At 27.8% G+C, this 24,463-nt stretch overlaps 1 protein-coding gene across 1 annotated transcript; it reads left to right on the top strand.

Annotated features, from left to right (window-relative positions):
- Window positions 1-22,995: 22,995 nt before the first annotated feature.
- LOC126265325 (uncharacterized) lies at window positions 22,996-23,901 on the top strand. The gene is made up of 2 exons (XM_049966378.1): window positions 22,996-23,465; window positions 23,518-23,901. Exons 1-2 carry the CDS (start codon window positions 23,421-23,423, stop codon window positions 23,872-23,874), a joined length of 402 nt encoding a protein of 133 aa, XP_049822335.1. The 5' UTR covers window positions 22,996-23,420; the 3' UTR covers window positions 23,875-23,901.
- Window positions 23,902-24,463: the final 562 nt, after the last annotated feature.

Below are 24,463 nucleotides of genomic sequence, written 5' to 3'. Positions count from 1 at the left end.
GGACTTTTAGATTTTCTTTCTTTTGAGCCATTTTTATTAAAATTGGCTTACAAATCAAAAGTTTCAGAGCTTTTCCGATCTTGAGAATGCCACTGTTTACATATAAAACTATAAATTAGAAGCACCTATCTGATCCAGTTTTTATACTGGACAACAATAACTAACAAATTAAAAGTTTCAGGGCTCTTTCTCTCTAGAGAAGGCCACTGTATATACATAAAACTATAATTATGAAGCAAATTTCTGATCCAGTTCTTACATTGGTCATTTATAACTTTGAAATTTGTCAATAGAGAGATCTGCACCTTTATTTTTGTTTCAGGACTTATGTGGAAAGTTTCAGAAGACAATAGTGAGGGTCAAAATCAAAGGCAAAGCCAAAATTTGTGTGGAATACTTGGAGTGACAGATTTTCTTTCATTTGGGCCATTTTAAATTAAAATTGAATTACAAATCAAAAGTTTCAGGGCTCTTTCTCTCTAGAGAAGGCCACTGTATATACATAAAACTATAATTATGAAGCAAATTTCTGATCCAGTTTTTATATTGGTCATTTATAACTTTGAAATTTGTCAATAGAGAGATCTGCACCTTTATTTTTGTTTCAGGGCTTATGTGGAAAGTTTCAGAAGACAATAGTGAGGGTCAAAATCAAAGTCAAAGTCAAAATTTGTGTGGAATACTTGTAGTGTCAGATTTTCTTTCATATGAGCCATTTTATGTTAAAATTGAATTACAAATCAAAAGTTTCTGGGCTCTCTCTCTCCAGAGAAGGCCACTGTGTATACATAAAACTATAATTATGTAGCAAATTTCTGATCCAGTTCTTATATTAGTCAATTATAACTTCGAAATTTGTCAATAGAGAGATCTGCACATTTATTCTTGTTTCAGGGCTTATGTGGAAAGCTGCAGAAGACGATAGTGAGGGTCAAAATCAAAGTCAAAGTCAAAATTTGTGTGGAATACTTGGAGTGTCAGATTTTCTTTTATTTGAGCCATTTTATATTAAAATTGAATTATAAATCAAAAGTTTCAAGGTTCTTTCTCTCTAAAGAAGGCCACTGTGTGTACATAAAACTATAATTATGAAGCAAATTTCTGATCCAGTTCTTATATTAGTCAATTATAACTTTGAAATTTGTCAATAGAGAGATCTGCACCTTTATTTTTGTTTCAGGGTTTATGTGGGAAGCTTCAGAAGACGATAGTGAGGATCAAAATCAAAGTCAAAGTCAAAATTTGTGTGGAATACTTGGAGATTCAAATTTTCTTTGATTTGAGCCATTTTATATTTCAATTGAATTACAAATCAAAAGTTTCAGGGCTCTTTCGCTTTAGAGAAGGCCACTATGTATACAGAAAATTATAATTATGAATCAAATTTCTGATGCAGTTCTTATATTAGTCAATTATAACTATTTTTTAGATTTTCTTTCTTTTGAGCCATTTTTTATTAAAATTGGAATAAAAATCAAAAGTTACAAGGTTTTTTCCATGTTAAGAAGGGCACTATGCATATATAAAACTATAAAGACGAGCTTTTTAGACAATACTAATTTGGTTCTTCAAGGCAACACAAAACAACAAGTGTGTTTAGAAACTCAAAGGAAACTTAAAAATGTTAAATGGGAAGCTCGGACTCATCCACCAGATTGTCCAGATATTCTTCCATGTGACTATTACTTATTTGTGTCATTATTTAATTTTTTACGTCATAAACAACTCTGAATTTATTTCCCGTGGCTCGAAAAATTGTTAATAATTTGAAAGCATAGTTAATTTAAAGAAAATTTGAAGTGAAACCTGACCTAACATTTCCTTTCCTGAATGCAACTCAGCAACAACAACCGATATCCCTTCGTGTGAATCATTTTTTTTTTTTTTGCATGCAATTTCGATATTACTCACTGCGACCACCCCCGGTCCGTAATCTTTGCCTTTTACAAATGCATCAGATTTCGAGACCATGGAAAATTATAATGTTGCGATAAAGCGACTCGAAAAATTAGCTTTCCAGGCATAATTAAGTAATATATTTAAAAAGTGTTTGTATCGCCACAAGTCGCCCTGTGGCAAAGTTATGGGGATGCAATTAGCGCTGAAAATAATTTTCATTTGCATTAAATTTTAATTAAAGTTATATTAAAACGATAAAAGTGCGGCTGAAATTTATAACGGCCCCGTTGTTAGATATGCTAATGTGCGTGTGTATCACCGGATTTATTTGATAACAACAAAAAGAGGAGTTTCCACCCTTTTCATAAACTCGCACACAAACTGGGTCACATACGTTCCACTATTTTTTTTTTATTTAGCCCGTCGTTTGCATAACAAAAGCGAAATCCGAACGATTAAATTCGTAACGGCGTAATAAAATGCACGTACGAAGTAAAAGTGAATCACTTAAACATGACGTAGAATCGAGGAAACATCCGAGGCTTCGCTGAAACTGGTGGAGAGCGATCGGGCTCAAATGCGACCGATTTTGCGTCGGCAGCACGACAAAGCCTCGACAAACCTCTTCGGGAAATAATGCATATTCGTCGTTCAAGTGTAAAAACTTGTACTGTTCAAGGTTTATTTCAAATCCATTAAAAAGCATCGAGTGAGCCTTTTGATTCTCTGTGCCGTCGTGTCCTTTGAGTCTGGCTCCGGGCGGGGACCCGAACAATCGTCCAACTATGATTTTTCTAGTTCGTTTGCCGAACCTAATAGAGCAATTATTATAGTCTTTCGGGTTTGTGACAGAAGTGGTCCACGTGGTTTATTGTACGGGGATTTGACGACAATTAAGGCACGTAATCTTGACTTTTCGGCAAACGACGATCGGATTAAATCCGAGTGATATTTTGATGGCGATTAAAAACGTTCGTGGGCGGTGGAAATGGGCATAACTGTGTCAATAAATGGTGGACCGTTAGAATTATCGTGACAATCGACGTGTTCGATTCAATTCATGTTTTTTTTTTTGTAGATTTATTGGAGATAAGGTGACAAATTTTATACAAACTGGACGTGATAACTGTTATTATCGATATGTCAATCATTTAAAACCTATCAACCTTCTGCTTATTATCCAAACATTAACAGAATAGCATTTTTTGTCGCTAGTTAATTATTGATCTGTTATGCTATTGAGGATGATATGAAATTAATTAATATGGCATGCATTGAGTTTTTTATTTTCTTTGTACTAATAATTTTAAAATTTGCTAGTTCAGTCATTTATACTTTGATTCTTGTTTCATTGCCTCGAAGACCATTAAAAATAAGCAACTTAATTAAAAAAATATTTTAATATATATTAAATTATAATATTTGAAATGTTCAGTTTATAAAATTAAAAATGATCCATTTAATTAAATAATAGAATTTCATTTGGAATATTCGGAACACGACGCTTAAAACAATAAAAATAAGCAATTTAATTAAAAAAAAATAAATATTTTGTTTAAATTTATAATATATGAAATAATAACCTTAAATAATTAAAAATAATAATTTAAGCTTAAAAGAATTTAAATTAATTATATTATAAATTAATTATACATATGAAGCTTAAAAAATTAAAAATAACAATTTAAATTTAAATAAACATAAAATTTTTAATTTAAGTTTATAATATTTATTAAATTAGTCTTATAATATAATAATATACACAATTTATATTATTTTTTAATTAGTTTTTTATTTTCTATGAACAACTAATTTTAAAATTTGCCAGTCCAGTCATTTATACTTTGATTATTGTTTCATTGTCTTCAGAACCACTAAAAAAAAAATTTAACGAAAAAAAAATATTTTATTTTAAATCATAATATTTGAAATATTGTGATTATAAAATTAAAAATAACCTATTTAATTTAAAAAAAAATAGAACTTTATTTGAAATATTCAAAATACGCAGCTTAAAACAATAAAAATAATCAATTTAATTAAAAAAAATAATAAATATTTTCTTTAAATTGATAATATATGGAATATTAACCTTAAAAAATTAAAAATAATTATATTCGAAAAAAATAATTTAAATTTAATTTTTTTTAAAATATTTATTAAATTAGTCTTATAATATTAAATATAACAAAATTAAAATTATTAAAATATTTTTTAATTAGTTTTTTTTATGTTTTTGTGAACCAATAATTTCTCAGTCCAGTCATTGATATAATTTGCTTCTTGTTTCATTGTTTTGAGGAACACTAAAAATAAGCAAATAATAAAATAAATTTAAAATATTTTATTTTAATTTATAATATTTAAAATAATAAAATTATAACTAAAAAATAAAAAAACTATTTGGAATACTTGAAACATGAAGCTCAAAAAAATAAAAATAAGCAATTTAATTGAATTGATTTTTTAAATTTATTATATATGAAATATTAACCTTAAAAATTAAAAATAATTTAAATTTAAAAAAATATATAGTTTTTAATTTTAATTTATAATATTTATTAAATTAGTCTCATAATATTAAAAATAACAATTTAAATTTAAAAAATTAAAATATTTAAATTAAATTTTTAATATTTAAAAAGCTAAAAAAATTAAAATATCAGTTTAAATTTAAATAATAATAATAATAATAATAATAATAATAATAAAATATTTGATTTAATAAATAATACAATTTAAATAAAAAAATAAATATTCATTTAAATTTATAATATTTAAAAGAAAATGCTAAAAATATTAAATATAACAAAGAATTAAAAAAATAATTAAAATATTTAATTTAAATTAATAATATTTAAAATATTAAGCTTATTAATTAAAAATTAAAATAAGCTATTTAATTAAAATATTATATATTTTATTTGGAATATTCGAAACATGAAACTAAATAATCAATTTAATTCAAGAAAAATTTAAATATATGAGATATTAACCTTAAAAAATTAAAAATAATAATTCAAATTTAAAGAAATATAAAATTTTTAATTTAAATTTAGGATATTTATTAAATTAACCTTATTATTATATATAATATTTTAATTTTTTATATTATTAAAAATCTGATAAAATTAAAAACATCAATTTAAATAAAAAAAATAAAACATTTAATTTAATAAATACTTATTTTAATTTGTAATATTTAAAAAAATATAAAATTTCTAATTTAAATTTATAATATTTATTAAATTAGTCTTATAATATTAAAAATAACAATTTAAATTTAAAAAAAAAGAATAAATTATTTAATTTAATAAATAATACAATTAAAAAGAACAATTAAAAATTAAAATATTTAATAAAAAATAAATTTATAATATTTGAAATATTATAATAAGCTTAAAAGCTTTAAATTCAACAATTTAAATTAAATATTAATAATAAAATACTTATTTAAAAATTGTCAATTTAATATTTAAAAAATATATATTTAATCCAAATTTAAAAAATAAATGAATAATGATTATTTTGTTGAGAAGAAGTTGAAGGTAAAAAAGTAAATTGTTTGTGATATTCTAATTTCTAATTTTATTTGTATTATAAAAGTACCTTGTTAAAAGTACCATCAATTTATATTTCAGTCAAAAAAATCGTGCCTCAGTTATCTTAAAAACATGTGGCCGTTTTCCTTTTTGGAAGTGAAAACATGAGATACCTGTTGTCAGATTTCGACAACAGCAATAACAATATAACCAAAACAGTTCACAACAACTTAGTTACAGCCGGAACGTGCCGAAGTTAAAAAAAATAAACCCCACTCAACGGAATTACGTGATTATTTTTTCTCGCACTAAATTTGCCGGCCACGCATCCTAAAGGCAACAATTCCATTTTTACTACGGGGGCACGATCGAAATGAGTTAGTCGCTGGCTGCGTTCATTAAGGAATGAGGTTTGTATTTTTACGACGGCACAGCACGAGATTTCATTCATATCAATTTGTCAGGCCATTGTTATAATTATGAGGAACTACTGTTATACCTTACCGGAGTTTATTACCATCTACGCCTCCGGTTTATTATCCATAAACACACGAGCGAATTTCATTCATTCCCTGATTAAATTCAGCGCCGTGACCCAACTTGTAATCACAGTTAAACTATGGTCTAATGTAAAAATGCTGTTCTTCATTAAATTTTAATTGTACAAATATGCCGGCCATATTGAAAAAAACGAGTTCCAATTTAAAATACTATATTAGAGCGGACGCCGGACTAAATCAAACAATTACAGTTTTATAAATTTTCCAAACGCAATTAAAAATGATTTAAGTATTTAATATAATTCGCGATTTCGCCCCAAAAACTTTATTTACCTTTTATAATTTTCAGGGAACAATTACGAACCAGCTACGGAACGATCGTGTTTTATTTTTTGCGCCGGGACAGTCTCAAAGAAATTACCTGGAACAAAATTAAAATAAGGAAAGTAAAAATTTCTTTCCTACTTGTAGAACTTGATAACTTCCCGGATGTTTCGACGTCTAATTAAAGGGTGCACCTTCATTTTTCGTTTTAATGAATAAATACTGTCGAACGTAATTTATTTTTGCGAAAGTTTTTGAGTGTCGAATTAGGGAGCTATTGGGCTTGAGATGTCAAGTTGAAAAAAAATCGGGAACTAGATTATCTTATAAAAAATTAATATTAATAATGAAAGTTAGACATTTTATTATATAACAGTATATTCGAAATATGAAATTTTCAAATATCAAGATTTGATGTTAACCCCTATGTTCAAATCTTTGGTAAAATCTTTGTTAAAATTCGTTGTATGTTTAGGAAATGCTTATACTAATGTTGTACTGAATGTAAAAAAGTTATTGACGTTTTAAGATGCACAAATTAAACGTGAATAACAAACATCCTGTATAAAATTTGTGAGTATTAATAATGGCTATATATAGGCTGATCCTTGGTTAACGTGAATAACAAAAATGAAATTCCCTGTTACTGACATTTTAGTTAACCCACCAATCTGTCAAAATGTTTCGAAATAAAACCTATTGGATTTAGGTTTAGGCAAGACGTGGCTACATTATTTATAAATTAATTAGTAGAATTTCAAAATACAAAATTTACATTGAAAATAACAAAATATTTGGTCAGAAACTTGAAGAAATTACTCACAGAAATTTTGTTCGAATAAATAAATAAATAAAAAATAAAATAAATTACATAATAAAAAAAATAAAATAATTGAAATGAATAAAATAAAAAATAAATTAACTAACTAAAATAATTAATATGAATAAATAAAATAAATAAATAAACTAAATATATAAAATAAATAATGTAAATAAAATCAATTATATAATAAATAAAATAAAATAATTGAAATGAATAAAATAAAAAAAATAATTTAATAAAATAAATAATATGAATAAATAAAATAAATAATAAAATAAAATAAATTAAATAGGTAAACTAAATAAATAAACAAAATATACAAAATAAATAATGTAAATAAAATAAATTATATAATAGGTAAAATAAAATAATTAAAATGAATAAATTAAAAAATACATTAAATAAATAAAGTAACTAAAATAAATTTAATTGAGTATGGAAAATAAAATAAATATATAAATTAAAATAATAAATAAAAAGAATAAAATAAATAAAATAATAAACAAAATAAATAAAGTAAATAAAATCAATAAAATAAACAAAATAAACAAAGTAAATAAAATAAATAAAATAAACAAAATAAACAAAATAAATAAAATAAACAAAGTAAATGAAATAAATAAAATAAACAAAATAAATAAAATAAATAAATAAATAAAATAAATAAAATAAATAACATAAATAAAATAAATAAAATAAATAAAATAAATAAAATAAATAAAATAAGTAAAATAAATAATATAAATAAAATAAATAAAATAAATAAAATAAATAAAATAAATAAAATAAATAAAATAAATAAAATAAATAAAATAAATAAAATAAATAAAATAAATAAAATAAATAAAATAAATAAAATAAATAAGTAAAATAAATAATATAAATAAAATAAATAAAATAAATAAAATAAATAAAATAAATAAAATAAATAAAATAAATAAAATAAATAAAATAAATAAAATAAATAAAATAAATAAAATAAATAAAATAAATAAAATAAATAAAATAAATAAAATAAATAAAATAAATAAAATAAATAAAATAAATAAAATAAATAAAATAAATAAAATAAATAAAATAAATAAAATAAATAAAATAAATAAAATAAATAAAATAAATAAAATAAATAAAATAAATAAAATAAATAAAATAAATAAAATAAATAAAATAAATAAAATAAATAAAATAAATAAAATAAATAAAATAAATAAAATAAATAAAATAAATAAAATAAATTAAATAAATTAAATAAATTAAATAAAATAAATTAAATAAATAAAATAAAATAAATAAAACAAATATATAAACTAAATAAATAAATAATCTAAATAAGTAAATAATAATCATTAAAAATAATTTTTAGAAGAATTATTTAATAATTTCATATATTTTGGATAATATCAAACATTTATAATTTGTTGAGATCCAAACAGTTATCAAACTAATAAACAAAATAATTATTACAACCACATTTGGGTAAATGTTTATACATTTTGTAAAATTTTCTTATTTTTTGTCAGTTTGAATGTTGAATTTAAAAGCTGTGAGGTTGCTTTAATGTCAGATATCAAGGTTAAAAAAATATAAAATATTAAATTATAATTCGATTGACTTTCCCATAACTGTATTATTTAATAAATAATAAATATTAGTAATGAGAGACAAGAACTTTCCCATTTTTTTAAATAAATATCGTTTAAGGAATAATGGCATGACATTACAGAAAATCGATTAATTTCATACATGGAAATCAGCAGGTGAAACTTTTGTAAAATTGCTTGTCCCACCTCATATATAAATGACTAAGCAGAATATTACGATATTGGTCTGTAATATGAAAAGAACCGTCTATAATTTAATGAAAATGTGCAAAATCCCAGGCAAAGTATCCAACTAAATATGTCTGAAAATTATAGATTATTTACGAATGGTAACCTACATTTCGGCCACGAACTTACCCCATAATTACGAAGTTGATCCGTCCTCAAGCCACGGAACGTCTATCATTACTTGGCAATAAGGTCTAGACGCATTTTTTGCTTAACCGTCCTTTGGAACGACCACCTTGTTTTGTTTGTTCGAAAAATCGACCAAATCCATAGCTTTGTGCCATATTCCGTAATCAACAGGTGTAATAAAATATGGGGCGGAAATTGTTGATATATGCACATTAACCGAACAGGGGAGTCACGCCCCGCATGATAATAATTCTTTATGGCACGAAATGTATATAATTTACCACCGCGACTTGACTGATAATAAAATTATAATATTCGTTCGGCTTCCAACGCCCGAACTCAATTTAACATCCAAACAGCTCGTACATAACGAATTGAATATGCGAAACTATTTGTACTATTTCGCCTCGTTTAATAACATTAATGCATCCCGTGAAATTAAAATATTTGGTGCAGGAAAAGTAATTTACGTTTTTGACTCGTACGTAAAATTTCTGAGTGTTTATTAAATTATTTATGCAATTTTTCAGGAAAAAAATCAGTGGCTCAACTATTGGGACCTTAAGGCAATAAAAAGCTTGTTTTAAGACCAATATCGGAGCTTATATTAACATTTATTAAAATTCATTTTGTTTTTACTTAGAGCAATAACCGAAAGTAAAAATGGAAGTTGTTTTTTCTAAAGTAGAAGAATTGTTAAAAAGTTTAGCAAAATAAGATTTAGAATTCTCGTTGTATTTAAGAAGTTAGCATCTCTGTTGCTTCAAGAAAATTCCAATTGAATTGTTCTTACACCAAGAGGTGGAAATGACGAAAAGATACAGATATGATAAGAAGATGTCATCTTTATAATATAATTTTTATTTTTGTGACTGATACGATTAATCGATAAAAAGTATTAGCTTACTTTGGGTTCGATGTGGTTTCATTTCTCTTGAGAATAATTGTATAGATTATTACTTCTAAAAATTGACCTTGTTGAAAACATGAGCAATAACTGGAAGAAAAATTGGAAGCTGTCTCTTCTAAAGCAGAAGAACTGCTAAAAAAGTTTATTCAAAGCAAAATAAGATTTAGAATTCTAGTTGTATTTAAGAAGTTAGCATCTCCGTTGCTTCAATAAAATCCAATTGAATTGTTCTTACACCAAGAGGTGGAAATGACGAAAAGATTCTGATATGATAAGAAGATGTCATCTTTATAATATAATTTTTATTTTTGTGACTGATACGATTAATCGATAAAAAGTATTAGCTTACTTTGGATTCGATGTGGTTTCATTTCACTTGAGAATAATTATAGAGATAATTACTTCTTAAAATTGACCTTGTAGAAAGCATGAACAATAACTGGAAGAAAAATTAGAAGCTGCCTCCTCTAAAGTAGAAGAACTGCTAAAAAAGTTTATTCAGAGCAAAATAAGATTTAGAATTCTTATTGTATTTAAGAAGTTAGCATGTCTGTTGCTTCAAGAAAATCCAATTCAATTGTTTTTACACTAAGAGGTGGAAATGACGAAAAGATTCTGATATGATAAGAAGATGTCATCTTTACAATATAATTTTTACTTTTGTGACTGATACGATTAATCGATTAAAAGTATTAGCTTACTTTGGATTCGATGTGGTTTCATTTCACTTGAGAATAATTGCATAGATTATTACTTCTTTAAATTGACCTTGTAGAAAGCATGAACAATAACTGGAAGAAAAATTGGAAGCTGGCTCTTCTAAAGTAGAAGAACTGCTAAAAAAATTTATTAAGGGCAAAATAAGATTTAGGATTCTCGTTGTATTTAAGAAGTTAACATCTCTGTTGCTTCAAGAAAATCAGATTGAATTGTTCTTACACCAAAAGGTAGAAATGACGAAAAGATTCTGATATGGTAAGAAGATGTCATCTTTACCATATAATTTTTATTTTTGTGACTGATACGATTAATCGATAAAAAGTATTAGCTTACTTTAGGTTCGATGTGGTTTCATTTCTCTTGAAAATAATTGTATAGATTATTAACTTCTTAAAATTGACCTTGTAGGAAGAATGAACAATAACTGGAGGAAAAATTGGAAGCTGCCCCTTCTAAAGTAGAAGAACTGCTAAAAAAGTTTATTAAGAGCAAAATAAGATTTAGGATTCTCGTTGTATTTAAGAAGTTAACATCTCTGTTGCTTCAAGAAAATCAGATTGAATTGTTCTTACACCAAGAGGTAGAAATAACGAAAAGATTCTAATATGATAAGAAGATGTCATCTTTACAATATAATTTTTATTTTTGTGACTGATACGATTAATCGATAAAAAGTATTAGCTTATGATGAATTCGATGTTGTTTCATTTCACTTGAGAATAATTGTATAGATTATTACTTGTTAAAATTGACATTGTAGAAAGCTGAATAATAACTGGAAGAAAAATTGGAAGCTGTCTCTTCTAAAGTAGAAGAAAGTGCTAAAAAAGTTTATTCAGAGCAAAATAAAATTTAGAATTCTTATTGTATTTAAGAAGTTAGCATGTCTGTTGCTTCAAGAAAATACAATTCGATTGTTCTTACACCAAGAGGTGGAAATGACGAAAAGATCCTGATATAATAAGAAGATGTCATCTTTACAACATAATTTTTATTTTTGTGACTGATACGATTAATCGATTAAAAGTATTACCTTACCTTGAGTTCGATGTGGTTTCGTTTCTCTTGAGAATAATTGTATAGATTATTACTTCTAAAAATTGACCTTGTTGAAAACATGAGCAATAACTGGAAGAAAAATTGGAAGCTGTCTCTTCTAAAGCAGAAGAACTGCTAAAAAAGTTTATTCAGAGCAAAATAAGATTTAGAATTCTAGTTGTATTTAAGAAGTTAGCATCTCCGTTGCTTCAATAAAATCCAATTGAATTGTTCTTACACCAAGAGGTGGAAATGACGAAAAGATTCTGATATGATAAGATGTCATCTTTATAATATAATTTTTATTTTTGTGACTGATACGATTAATCGATAAAAAGTATTAGCTTACTTTGGATTCGATGTGGTTTCATTTCACTTGAGAATAATTGCATAGATTATTACTTCTTAAAATTGACCTTGTAGAAAGCATGAACAATAACTGGAAGAAAAATTAGAAGCTGCCTCCTCTAAAGTAGAAGAATTGCTAAAAAAGTTTATTCAGAGCAAAATAAGATTTAGAATTCTTATTGTATTTAAGAAGTTAGCATGTCTGTTGCTTCAAGAAAATCCAATTCAATTGTTCTTACACTAAGAGGTGGAAATGACGAAAAGATTCTGATATGATAAGAAGATGTCATCTTTACAATATAATTTTTACTTTTGTGACTGATACGATTAATCGATTAAAAGTATTAGCTTACTTTGGATTCGATGTGGTTTCATTTCACTTGAGAATAATTGCATAGATTATTACTTCTTTAAATTGACCTTGTAGAAAGCATGAACAATAACTGGAAGAAAAATTGGAAGCTGGCTCTTCTAAAGTAGAAGAACTGCTAAAAAAATTTATTCAGAGCTAAATAAAATTTAGAATTCTAGTTGTATTTAAGAAGTTAGCATGTCTGTTGCTTCAAGAAAATCCAATTCGATTGTTCTTACACCAAGAGGTGGAAATGACGAAAAGATCCTGATATAATAAGATGTCATCTTTACAACATAATTTTTATTTTTGTGACTGATACGATTAATCGATTAAAAGTATTACCTTACCTTGAGTTCGATGTGGTTTCATTTCTCTTGAGAATAATTGTATAGATTATTACTTCTTAAAATTGACCTTGTTGAAAACATGAGCAATAACTGGAAGAAAAATTGGAAGCTGTCTCTTCTAAAGCAGAAGAACTGCTAAAAAAGTTTATTCAGAGCAAAATAAGATTTAGAATTCTAGTTGTATTTAAGAAGTTTGCATCTCCGTTGATTCAAGAAAATCCAACTGAATTGTTCTTACACCAAGATGTCATCTTTACCATATAATTTTTATTTTTGTGACTGATACGATTAATCGATAAAAAGTATTAGCTTACTTTAGGTTCGATGTGGTTTCATTTCACTTGAGAATAATTATATAGATTATTACTTCTTAAAATTGACCTTGTAAAAAGAATGAACAATAACTGGAAGGAAAATTGGAAGTTGTCTCTTCTAAAGTAGAAGAATTGCTAAAAAGTTTATTAAAAGCAAAATAAGATTTATAATTCTAGTTGTACTTAAGAAGTTACCACCTCTGTTGCTACAAGAAAAAACACAATGACTCAACTATTGAGACCTTAAGGCAGCAAAAGGCTTGTTTCAAGATCAATATCATAGCTTATATTAACATTAATTAAAATTCATTTTGTTTTTGCCTTAGTCTATAATCCTGAATATAATATCGCTTTATGGGTGGTCTTTCAATAACTTAATTGTCCTATTAATATTTAATAGACTGATGTAGTTGAACATGTGGCATTTATTTTAATTTAAGTTATTTATCCTACAAACGAATAATTGCAAGTGAATCAAGTGTGTTATTGGAATATAAACTGTTTATTTATAGATGCAGTGTTTGTGAATTTGAATAATAATACTGAACATAAATACGATAGATCAATACGGTGAATAATTTAAACGAATGCATTTTGTTATTAAAATTATCAATAATTCATTTGTTTACCAAATGTTGACTCGTTAATTTTCTGTATCCATAAAGCGGTGATTTAATATCGTAAAATTAATAAAACTCCTCGAGCAAAACTCGAACAACTAAAAACACTCTCGTGTCATTTCCCTTCAAAATAAATTCCATATCACAAATGAAACTTCGACTTCCACCGACAGTAAGTTCTCCTTATTTGGTTAACAAAAGCTCAGGAAGAGAGCGTGCAACGTCAATGAGGAGTGCAAACAGCCGAACCGTTATTAAGAAAGACAAAGCCGACGTCAAACTTCACCGACTATGCTAATTAAAAACAAACAAAAACAAGCAGTCAACGAACGTGACGTATGCACGAAATGCACGGGCCCGGAATAAAAGTAAATAATAAAGTTGTAAAGTAAAGGATTCGCAGCGCACTTGGCAAACTACAGTTTTATGATCTGGCCATAAAGTAATCCCAACACCTGAACACGGCCAGGAAATCACACTTCCACAAGTTGCAACTAACGGCAAGTGATTTATTTCCAGTTTTCCCACACGGACTTATCACTAACATGGCTGGTGTCTCGGCGACGACGCCGCGCTACTTCTTTACCTGAATACTGAAACGTTGGATGCTCGACGTCCAGGTGCGCCATTGAAATCTTAATTTCGTGTGACCGGTGCTTGGGCTAGTTTTTCGGAGGGATGGTTCGGTCGGACGTGACTTATTTGCACCTCTTGCTGTTACTTCTCGGAACAATCGTTTTGTCGAGTACCACCAAAAATTAACCTTGTTGAAGGTGTGAGCAATAACTGGAAGAAAAATTGGAAGTTGTCCCGCCTAAAGTAATAGAGCTGTTAGAAAAGTTTATTAGGAGCGAAGTAATTAATAACCCTAAACATTAACCTTGTTTAAATTATGGGCAATAACTGGAAGGAAAATTGGAAGGTACCTGTCCTAATACACAAGAACAAATAAGCATTAAAATTATTATTATGAGAAGAAGTCATCTTTGGAATATATTTTTTATTTATTGTGAATGATTAATCAATAACAAATAATACCTTACTATGATGTGCCTTCAATTCTCTTCAGTGCAACTGTATAGATTAATTATAACATTTTAAAATTGATCTTGTTGAAATAATGAGCAATAATTAGAAGAAAAATAGGAAGCTGTTTCCCCTAAAACAGAAGAACTGTTAGAAAAATTTATTAAAAGCAAATAAGCATTAAAATTCTAAATATATTTAAGAAGTTAGCATCTCTGTTGCTTCAAGAATTTCCAGTTGAATTGTTCTTGCACCAAGAGATGGAAATAAAAAAGAAGTTCTAATATGGGAAGGAGACATCTTTGAACTATTTTTTTATTTATTGTGACTGATACAAGTGATCAATCACAAGTAGTGGCTTACTTTGTGTTCGAAGTGCAATAAATTTTCTTCAGGACAACTGTATAGATTAATTACAACATTTTAAAATGGACCTCGTTGAAACCATGAGCAATAATTGAAAGAAAAATTGGAAGCTGTTTCCCCCAAAACAGAGGAATCGTTAGAAAAATTTATTAAGAACAAATAAGCATTAAAATTCTAATTATATTTAAGAAGTTAGCATCTCTGTTGCATCAAGAATTTCCAATTGAATTGTTCTTGCACCAAGAGATGGAAATAAAGAAGAAGTTCTAATATGGGAAGGAGACATCTTTGAACTATTTTTTTATTTATTGTGACTGATACAAGTGATCAATCACAAGTAGTGGCTTACTTTGTGTTCGAAGTGCAATAAATTTTCTTCAGGACAACTGTATAGATTAATTACAACATTTTAAAATGGACCTCGTTGAAACCATGAGCAATAATTGAAAGAAAAATTGGAAGCTGTTTCCCCCAAAACAGAGGAATCGTTAGAAAAATTTATTAAGAACAAATAAGCATTAAAATTCTAATTATATTTAAGAAGTTAGCATCTCTGTTGCATCAAGAATTTCCAATTGAATTGTTCTTGCACCAAGAGATGGAAATAAAGAAGAAGTTCTAATATGGGAAGGAGACATCTTTGAACTATATTTTTATTTATTGTGACTGATATAAGTGATCAATCACAAGTAGTGGCTTACTTTGTGTTCGAAGTGCAATCAATTCTCTTCAGGACAACTGTATAGATTAATTATAACATTTTAAAATGGACCTCGTTGAAACCATGAGCAATAATTGAAAGAAAAATTGGAAGCTGTTTCCCCCAAAACAGAGGGATCGTTAGAAAAATTTATTAAGAACAAATAAGCATTAAAATTCTAATTATATTTAAGAAGTTAGCATCTCTGTTGCTTCAAGAATTTCCAATTGAATTGTTCTTGCACCAAGAGATGGAAATAAAGAAGAAGTTCTAATATGAGAAGGAGACATCTTTGAACTATTTTTTTATTTATTGTGACTGATACAAGTGATCAATCACAAGTAGTGGCTTACTTGGTGTTTGAAGTGCCTTCAATTCTCTTCAGGACAACTGTATAGATTAATTATAACATTTTAAAATTGATCTTGTTGAAACCATGATCAATTATTGGAAGAAAAATTGGAAGCTGTTTCCCCTAAAACAGAAGAACTGTTAGAAAAATTTATTAAGAACAAAATAAGCATTAAAATTCTAAATAAGTTTAAGTTGTACAAAAAAAAAACAATTGAATTGTTTTTGCACCAAAGGGTGGAAATAAGGAGCAGATTAAGATATCTGAAGAAGTAATCTTTGTAATTCATATTTTATTTATTACACGATTAGATCGATTCAAATAATAAGTAATGAACAGAAGTTCAAGGCTTCGTGTACGATGCGATTTCAATTCGATCCCGGAGCTAGATGTGCGATAAGGCAGGGCAAAACTTGGCTGGCTTATTCCATATTCCATTGTCGTCGGACAATTATGCAATATTGATGTTTATTTAAATGTGCGGTTAATCCGGTAAGTCAGTCGTTGTACCTGTAATACGGCTAATGGGATGACAACGATTACAGTCAGGATTAGCATTAACATAAGTTTTACTATCCATTGTCCGATTATTAGATGGGGGAGGAACGGAAGTGTTGCACGATTGTTTTTAATTTTTAACACGTTCAACGACAATTAAAAGAGTTGTCGCAACGATGGAAGAATCACTTTAAGGCCGGCGTAATCGTAAAGTTAGTGACCTGAGTCAACATCATTGTAATATTTTCGGCTTATCTGAAGAATTTTGGTGTTTGTGTTTTGTAAGCGCCGCTTTTTGGGCGCTGTTTGGTAAACAAGCGATGCGCTTTTGTGTACGTATTTAAATTTTACCGATAGGTAAACTGCCAAAAAATGTTGAAATCATGTGACAATAAGACGATTGACCACACGCATTGTTAAATTATTTTTCTTATATTTCAATAATATTTTCAATATATTATCAATGTTTAAAAAAAAATAAAATATATTACATAAATCTCAACAAACCTTACTTTTCTAAACCACATAAATTATTAATATTGTTTATATTTTAAAAAATTAATAGAAAAGCTATGTTTCATATCTTCAAGATTTTTAAAGAACTAATCATTGAAATTATATTTCCTTGATTATTAAAAATTCATTAAAAAATATTTTTTTAATTATTTTTTAATATTATTATTTAATAATAAAATTGATGTTTTTTTTTTAATTTACTTTCAGATTATATTTAATAATGGATGTATTCAAATTTCTAATCTTGACCCTGTGGATTTTGAAGAAATACTTCTAAAATTGAAGATTGAAATTAAAAATTTGTATTTAAAAATTTACAAATATTCTTCACTAAAAATTAAAAAATTATTATTCAAAATTTCATATTTTATAAAAATATTTTTCTTGATTAAAAATTCATTTGAAATATATTTTTTTTATTATTCTATTTTATTAATTGTTTCAATTTAATTTGTTTAATTTAATTTCATCAATTTTAGACATTTTTCAAATATTTAACCTTCACCTTGAATATTTTGAAAAAAATCATGTTATTAAAACATTATTTAGAATTATTTTATTCTTAATTTTCTTAATTATTTTGAAACTGAATTTTTCTTAATATACGTTAAGATTATATGTTTAATTAGTTTCTCTAAATTTTGAATTACCTTAAATAATTTGAAAATATGACTTCTGAATTAATTAAACTTCTGAATTAAATTAAAATTATTCTTTGTGTTTATTAATAAAATTATAAAAATCATGTTTATAGAATAAAATACGCTCTTTCCAATAAGATTACAACATTTAACATCTTAAAATAGTTATTTTAATTTTGACTTTGTCTTCATTGATAAAGAAGAAACTTTAGCAGGAAATTAAGTTATTGATTTTAGAAGAGACTCTTAGAAATTGAAAAGTCTCTTTTAGCATCTTATTCATGTTTCATATTAAAGTAGTTCTTTCAGTTTGATTTTATCTTCATCAATAAATCCAGATTTACCATGTTGGAAATCAAGTTTGGCACCCAACATTAAACGTTGGGCGCCAATGCAAAAAATTTAAATTAAAATTATTCTTTGTGCTTATTAATAAAATTATAAAAATCATGTTTATAAAATTAATTAACAATTAATTAATTAAAAAGTAATTATTCAAAATTTCATATTTTATAAATATATTTTTCTTGATTATTAAAAATTTATTTTAAATATTTTTTTATTATTCTATTTTATTAATTTTCATAAAATTATTTTTTTATTCACCAATTTTTTGTCACCTGTTCAATATCTAACCTTGACCTTGAATATTTTGAAAAAAAAATGATTAAAATTTATTTAGAATTATATTTCGATTAATTTTTTTATTATCTTAAAACTCATGTTTTCTTAATAAACATTGAGGTTATATTTTAAATTAGTTTGTCCAAATTTCGATTTTGAAAAAGTGACTACTGAAATTAAAGATTGAACACAAAAATTTGATTCTTCAAAATTTTAATGTTTTACAAATATTTTTCGCTAAAAATTAAAAAAGTAACTACACAAAATTTCATATTTTATAAATATATTTTTTTTATCAAAATTTCATTTAAAATATTTTTTTATTATTCTATTTTATTAATTCTCTTAAAATTAATTTGAATTTAGATTCTTTTAAAATTTCTTTACTTATATTTTTTTCTTGATTATGAATTTATTTAAAATTATTTACTTGTCTTAATTTTTGAAGATTTTGGAGAGACAATTATTGAAAATTACAGTTTTTCGAAAAATTTACATTGAGAATCTGTTAATATTTGCTTTTTTATTGTACAAAGAATAAACTACTGCTTATTAAATATCTTATAAGTGTGTAGTACATTAAAAAATCTCACAGTTTCCAATGTACATAATCACATGAAAACACTTAACCTTGACACAAAAGCTAGTGGCTCCTCCCTAAGTCGTTAATCGTGTAGAAATAAAAGTGAAATGGTTTTATTTAGGTCAAACACTCTTAATAATAAATACTATCTGAATTAATAATAATTAACCTACAACCATTACAACTTCTATAGCTAATCTATGATCTGCCATAACTTCCATAAAAACCTTCTTCATTAATCTTTAATGGCCATTTATTATTAATTTTAGTCTTTGAATATGTACAGTCCATAAAACCTTAACATAAACATTTTACAATTTACAATAAACACTTGCACCTCGTTCGTTATGCATTTCACCCACAACATTTCGGCATTATCGAAATCACGTTTCGAAAATGCACCCACAGTGATTTAAACAAGTGGTCCCCGGAACCGGGTCCATTCATTCCGACTTCGGTCACGTTTCCGTAGTAAAGTAGTCCATAAACATTTTATAATTCTTGTATAATTCCTGACCTAAGGGCGGTCCACCGGTCACACGCAATTAAGATTCCGAAGACGCACCTGGGTTTGCGCCTGCCCTCCACCTTATTTTTACCGCTCAGGTAAAATCGGAGAATATTAATTTACACATTTTTGCCCTCTACGTAAATGGTTAGGGTGTTAACGCAACCGCAGGTTGTGCCGTCTGCGATGCATCTTCGTAGGTTGTCCCGTCTTGTGTCGTACGTGCATTTTTATCGATTGGCTTCGCAGTAAATCTCATGACTGATGCCCCTCATTGTTTGTTTTTCCATGTCTGATCTTTGTCCGTCGCTAATTAAATCAGTTGATATTGCATTTATATTATAATTAAGGCACCTACACTTGATTGTAAATACGGCGTGTAACCTTCCCATGTCCATTTATGTGAAAACTTGCATTCAAATGTACACCAGGCGCCATGAATATATGAATGCCGTCACGAAAATCCTTAACGATTGTGTTACGCTCATGATGCTGCGATATGCGATGTGATATGACGAAAGGGAAGAGGTAAATCAATCAAACGTTGCCTCCTCAAGTCAAGAAGTCGGAGCAAAACAACGCAAGAAGCCACGAACGACTGATCAAGGCAGCTCCTTATCAACAGCTAATCACCAAAGTAAACTTTAATAAACCCAAACAAGACTCGGCTGTGTCAGAATTCACGGTACTGGCAAAAACGTCGACCGTATTCGATTACAGAACAGAACGCATTAGTCACGGATACAAAAAAAGGTGGTGCAGATTAAACAATTTTCCCATAACCGAGTGAATTTTGACGTGGATGCATAAAACATTGGGCGAGACGTGGATGTTGGAACAATTTACACGACGAAATCCTGTGGGGCCACAGGATAGATTTTTTATCTTTTTGTTTGCACGTAGCGAAGAATCGGATTACGAAGGTAAAATATCGGGTTCGGTCTATTCATAAGTTGGCCACGTTGTATTGAACGACCGCAGGAACTTTTTACAATGAACCGCAAATATGCTGTTTTTGTAATCTTACAAGTCGGTTTTGTTTATCTACGCCGATGCAATTTTACAGATATGGGAGCAGTGAAATCCGATGAATCGAGTTGTTCGTGTGCTTGTTTTTATCCATTTTATCACTTCGTTGGAATTAAATCGTTTGAAGGTTGTGATGAATCAGATTTAGCTCCAATATGTTATTGTTTTTATTATCTTATCAATTAATTTTAATTAAGGTATTTCATTAATTTATTTTATTAGTTAATACACCTCAAGTACAGTAACCTACTTTATCCATTACGTCAATTGTACCTTTTAAATTAATAGTACAATAGTACATTAGCACTTTAGGGTTAAATTTTGGAATATTGTAGACGACATTTGTGAGTATAATAACTTATTTGCAAACTATTATCGATCCATCAGTTATTTTTTATTAAGATATTTAATTAATTTATTTTAACAGTTAATACACCTCAAGTACAGTTACCTACATTATTATTTTTGTCAATTGAACCCATTAAATTAATGGAATAAAACTTTAGCACTTTAGGGTTAAATTTTGCAAAATTGTGAACGACATTTATATTAAAATAACTTTTTGCAAAGCTTTGTCGAGTTGTTGGATAGCTTGTTATTATCCCTTTTATTATTTGGTTGGACTTAAGTCGTTTAAATGTTATGGTGGACCAGACCTAACTCCAATATGTTACTGTTCCCACTATCTTATCAATTAGCTTTTATTAAGACTTTTAATTAATTTATTTTAAAAATTAATACACCTCAAGTAAAGTCACCTACTTTATCCCTTTTGTCAATTAAACCCTTTAAATTAGTGGCACAAAACTTTAGCACTTTAGGGTTAAAGTCTGGAAAATTGTAAACGTCATTTATGAGTAAAATAACTTTTTACAAAATGTAGTCGAGTTGTTGGATAACTTGTTATTATCCATTTTATCATTTTGTTGGACTTAAGTCGTTTAAATGTTATGGTGGACCAGACCTAACTCCAATATGTTACTGTTGTCACTATCTTATCAGTTAGTTTTTATTAAGATATTTAATTAATTTATTTTAACAGTTAATACACCTCAAGTACATTCACCTACTTTATCCTTTTTGTGAATTGAACTCTTTAAATTAATGGTACAAAACTTTAGCACTTTAGGGTTAAATTCTGGAAAATTAAAAATTATAAAATTATTTATTAGTGAAATAACTTTTTGCAAAGTATTGTCGAGTTGTTGGATAGCTTGTTATTATCCATTTTATCATTTTGTTGGACTTAAGTCGTTTAAATGTTATGGTGGACCAGACCTAGCTCCAATAGGTTCCTGTTCTCACTATCTTATCAGTTAGCTTTTATTAAGATATTTAATTAATTTATTTTAATGGCTAATACAACTCTAGTAGAGAAACCTACTTTATCCATTTCGTCAAATAAACCCTTTAAATTAATGGGACAAACCTTTAGAACTTTAGAGTTAAATGTGAATGAAAATTGAAGGCAACATCTAAAATAACTTTTTTAGCAAAGTCTTATCATAAAGACCTTGTTCTTTTTTACTTCATTATTTTGTTGAAATTAAATCAACTAAATCCTGTGATGAACTAGAACTAGCCCCAATATATTACTGTTTCTACCATCTTACCAATTATCTTTAATTAAGGTATTTAATTAATTTATTTTAATAGATAATACTCATCAAGTACAATAACCAACTCTATTCATTCTGTTAACTTTAGCACTGTAGGGTTAAATTCTTGAAAATTGCAGACCACACTTCTGAGTAAAACAACGTTTTTGCAAACCTTTCAGTTTATTGCAGTCAACGACTTTATCCCAAAATAGTAAGTGGACCGCCCGAAAAAAAATATTTTACGACATTATTAAGTTTTTTGCTTATTGCTAATAAACCATCTGGCCGTCAACCCCCTTCGGCTTTCTCCTCAACAAATTAAAGATGTTATTCTTCTATTAGTTTCATATTTCAGGTTTTCAATAAACACTCCTACCTGCATGGGGCACGTTTTTTGTCACACCTTTTAAAAAAAAATAAAAAACCGAAAACGATGTGAATTTATGGGCCGGAGGCAGATTTCGGGGTATTTTTGCGGCCTGTGAATTATGTTCGTGATCCAATACGATTGTGGCCTGCATTAGATGCATGATAGCGTCAGTCAAAACATGGGAAAAGATCCACACAATGGGGTTCTTTGTCTTGGAATTGGTTCTTGGTCTAGCACCTTTTGATTTAACGGTGCCACACCGTCATTTTTCATCTTGATTAATCGCCTTCCAAAACGTCCGATCCCGTTACAATTGAAATTTCCCAAAGCAAATCGGCGGAAATATTAATCCGTTAGCACCGCATAAACATAAACAGTGCGTTTCCATTGAATTATGTACGCAAATATCAAAACCAACACCAATAATCACTGAAACATTGTGTCCGCAAACACCATGACGCTGTCCCTCAATCCTGGATAATGCAAAGCTCAATTTGTATTTTGACGCAAGTCCGGCCATTGCGACCGTGTCCCGGGGGAGGTTCGAGTGTCTGGCACGGGGACGCGTTACGTAGGGGCCGTTTGTAATGTATTTTCAATTGGGGAAAACGCTCCTCAGACAAACCGAACATGTTTGCTTCACTTAACCCTTTATATCCGTAACGGGGAGTGTTACTAACTCTTTCACTACAAACGATCGTCGAAACTTGAGTTAAACTGGTGCAGGTGGATGGGTTTTAACTGTGTTGCGTTTCCATTGTTCCAATATGTTTGCTGACTGATTTCACGTTGTTGTGTTACATATAAAGCGTTTGATTTGTGTTTTCGTCGTTGGTGTGATAAAAGATTGTTAAGGTCAACGATTAGAAGGGTCTTGTGCGCATTTATGAGTTGACAGTCTTGATAAAATGAGGCAAATTGTTGTTTTGGTCTTCGCACTTGCTAACTGTTGTGTAAGTCACACTATTTTTTTTTTTAATAAAATCATTTATCGTTAGGTTTTAGTACTCAAATCCTGTTTCGAACCAGGAAATTAATGCACACATCAATAGCACCATATCACAAATACTAGAAGCCAATTCGAAATGCATTGAAAAAGTCCAATTACCATTTAACATGATGGACAAAATTAAACTGAAAGAAGAAGTGCAAGACTCTCCATTAGTCAAGGCGTACACGAAGTGCTTCCTCACAAAACTACAACTTCTTAACCCTCAAGGAACCATCTCAGAAGAGCAGTTTCGAAACAAAATAAAAAACGGCAGAAATCTGACGCAAGATGAAAAATCCTGTTTCGTTTCCAAAAGCAATTCGGAAGAAACAGCCTACCAGTTTTTTAAATGTATGCGTTACATCCATTAATTGAAGGAATAAATCAAATTAAACTACCTGATTCCAATTTGTTTGAACCCACCTAAAATAACGCGACCATTTATCAGAGGTGACGTTTTTCATTCCGCCTTATTCGTATTCATGTGCACAGTTAATTACTCCGGTGTTGTCTGTGACATTTTTTATCCAGTTGGTGTTCCGCGATACGCGACCTTGCTATTATAATTAAACGAGTAATTAAATACATATAGATTAATAAATAGATATTTCATCAGCTGTCTCGAATGTCAAATGGCTTTTCTTATGCTACACCTTGTAAAATTACGTATTAACGTCGTCAATCGATCAGTGAGTCGAAAAAATGCACGTGTACTAATTAAAAGAATTTTATTAATAGTCATCAAATATGTTCATAAATTTGAATAAACCGACTGGCTTTTTTCTTCAAGCATTTGGTTGGATCATCAGTCAGGGGTCAATGTCGGTGAAGAATCTTCGGAATTCATCCTCGTTGATTTTCTGCTTTTCTCGTTTTGAATGCGCAGCTGAATCAACAAACAGCTCATGAACACCTTCACTTCGAACGCATGTGGACTCAGTTTTTCTCCCCGAACCAATT

Source organism: Aethina tumida, chromosome 4, assembly GCF_024364675.1.
Source record: "Aethina tumida isolate Nest 87 chromosome 4, icAetTumi1.1, whole genome shotgun sequence".
NCBI lineage: Eukaryota > Metazoa > Arthropoda > Insecta > Coleoptera > Nitidulidae > Aethina > Aethina tumida.
The sequence above is the reverse complement of the archived record's forward strand: the minus strand, read 5'-3'. Positions and strand labels throughout refer to the sequence as shown.

Coding starts and splice junctions, on each gene's coding strand:
- LOC126265325 (XM_049966378.1), top strand. CDS start 23,421: ATGAGGCAAATTGTTGTTTTGGTCTTCGCACTTGCTAACTGTTGT. Junction 23,466..23,517: donor TCGCACTTGCTAACTGTTGT/GTAAGTCACACT, acceptor GTTAGGTTTTAG/TACTCAAATCCTGTTTCGAA.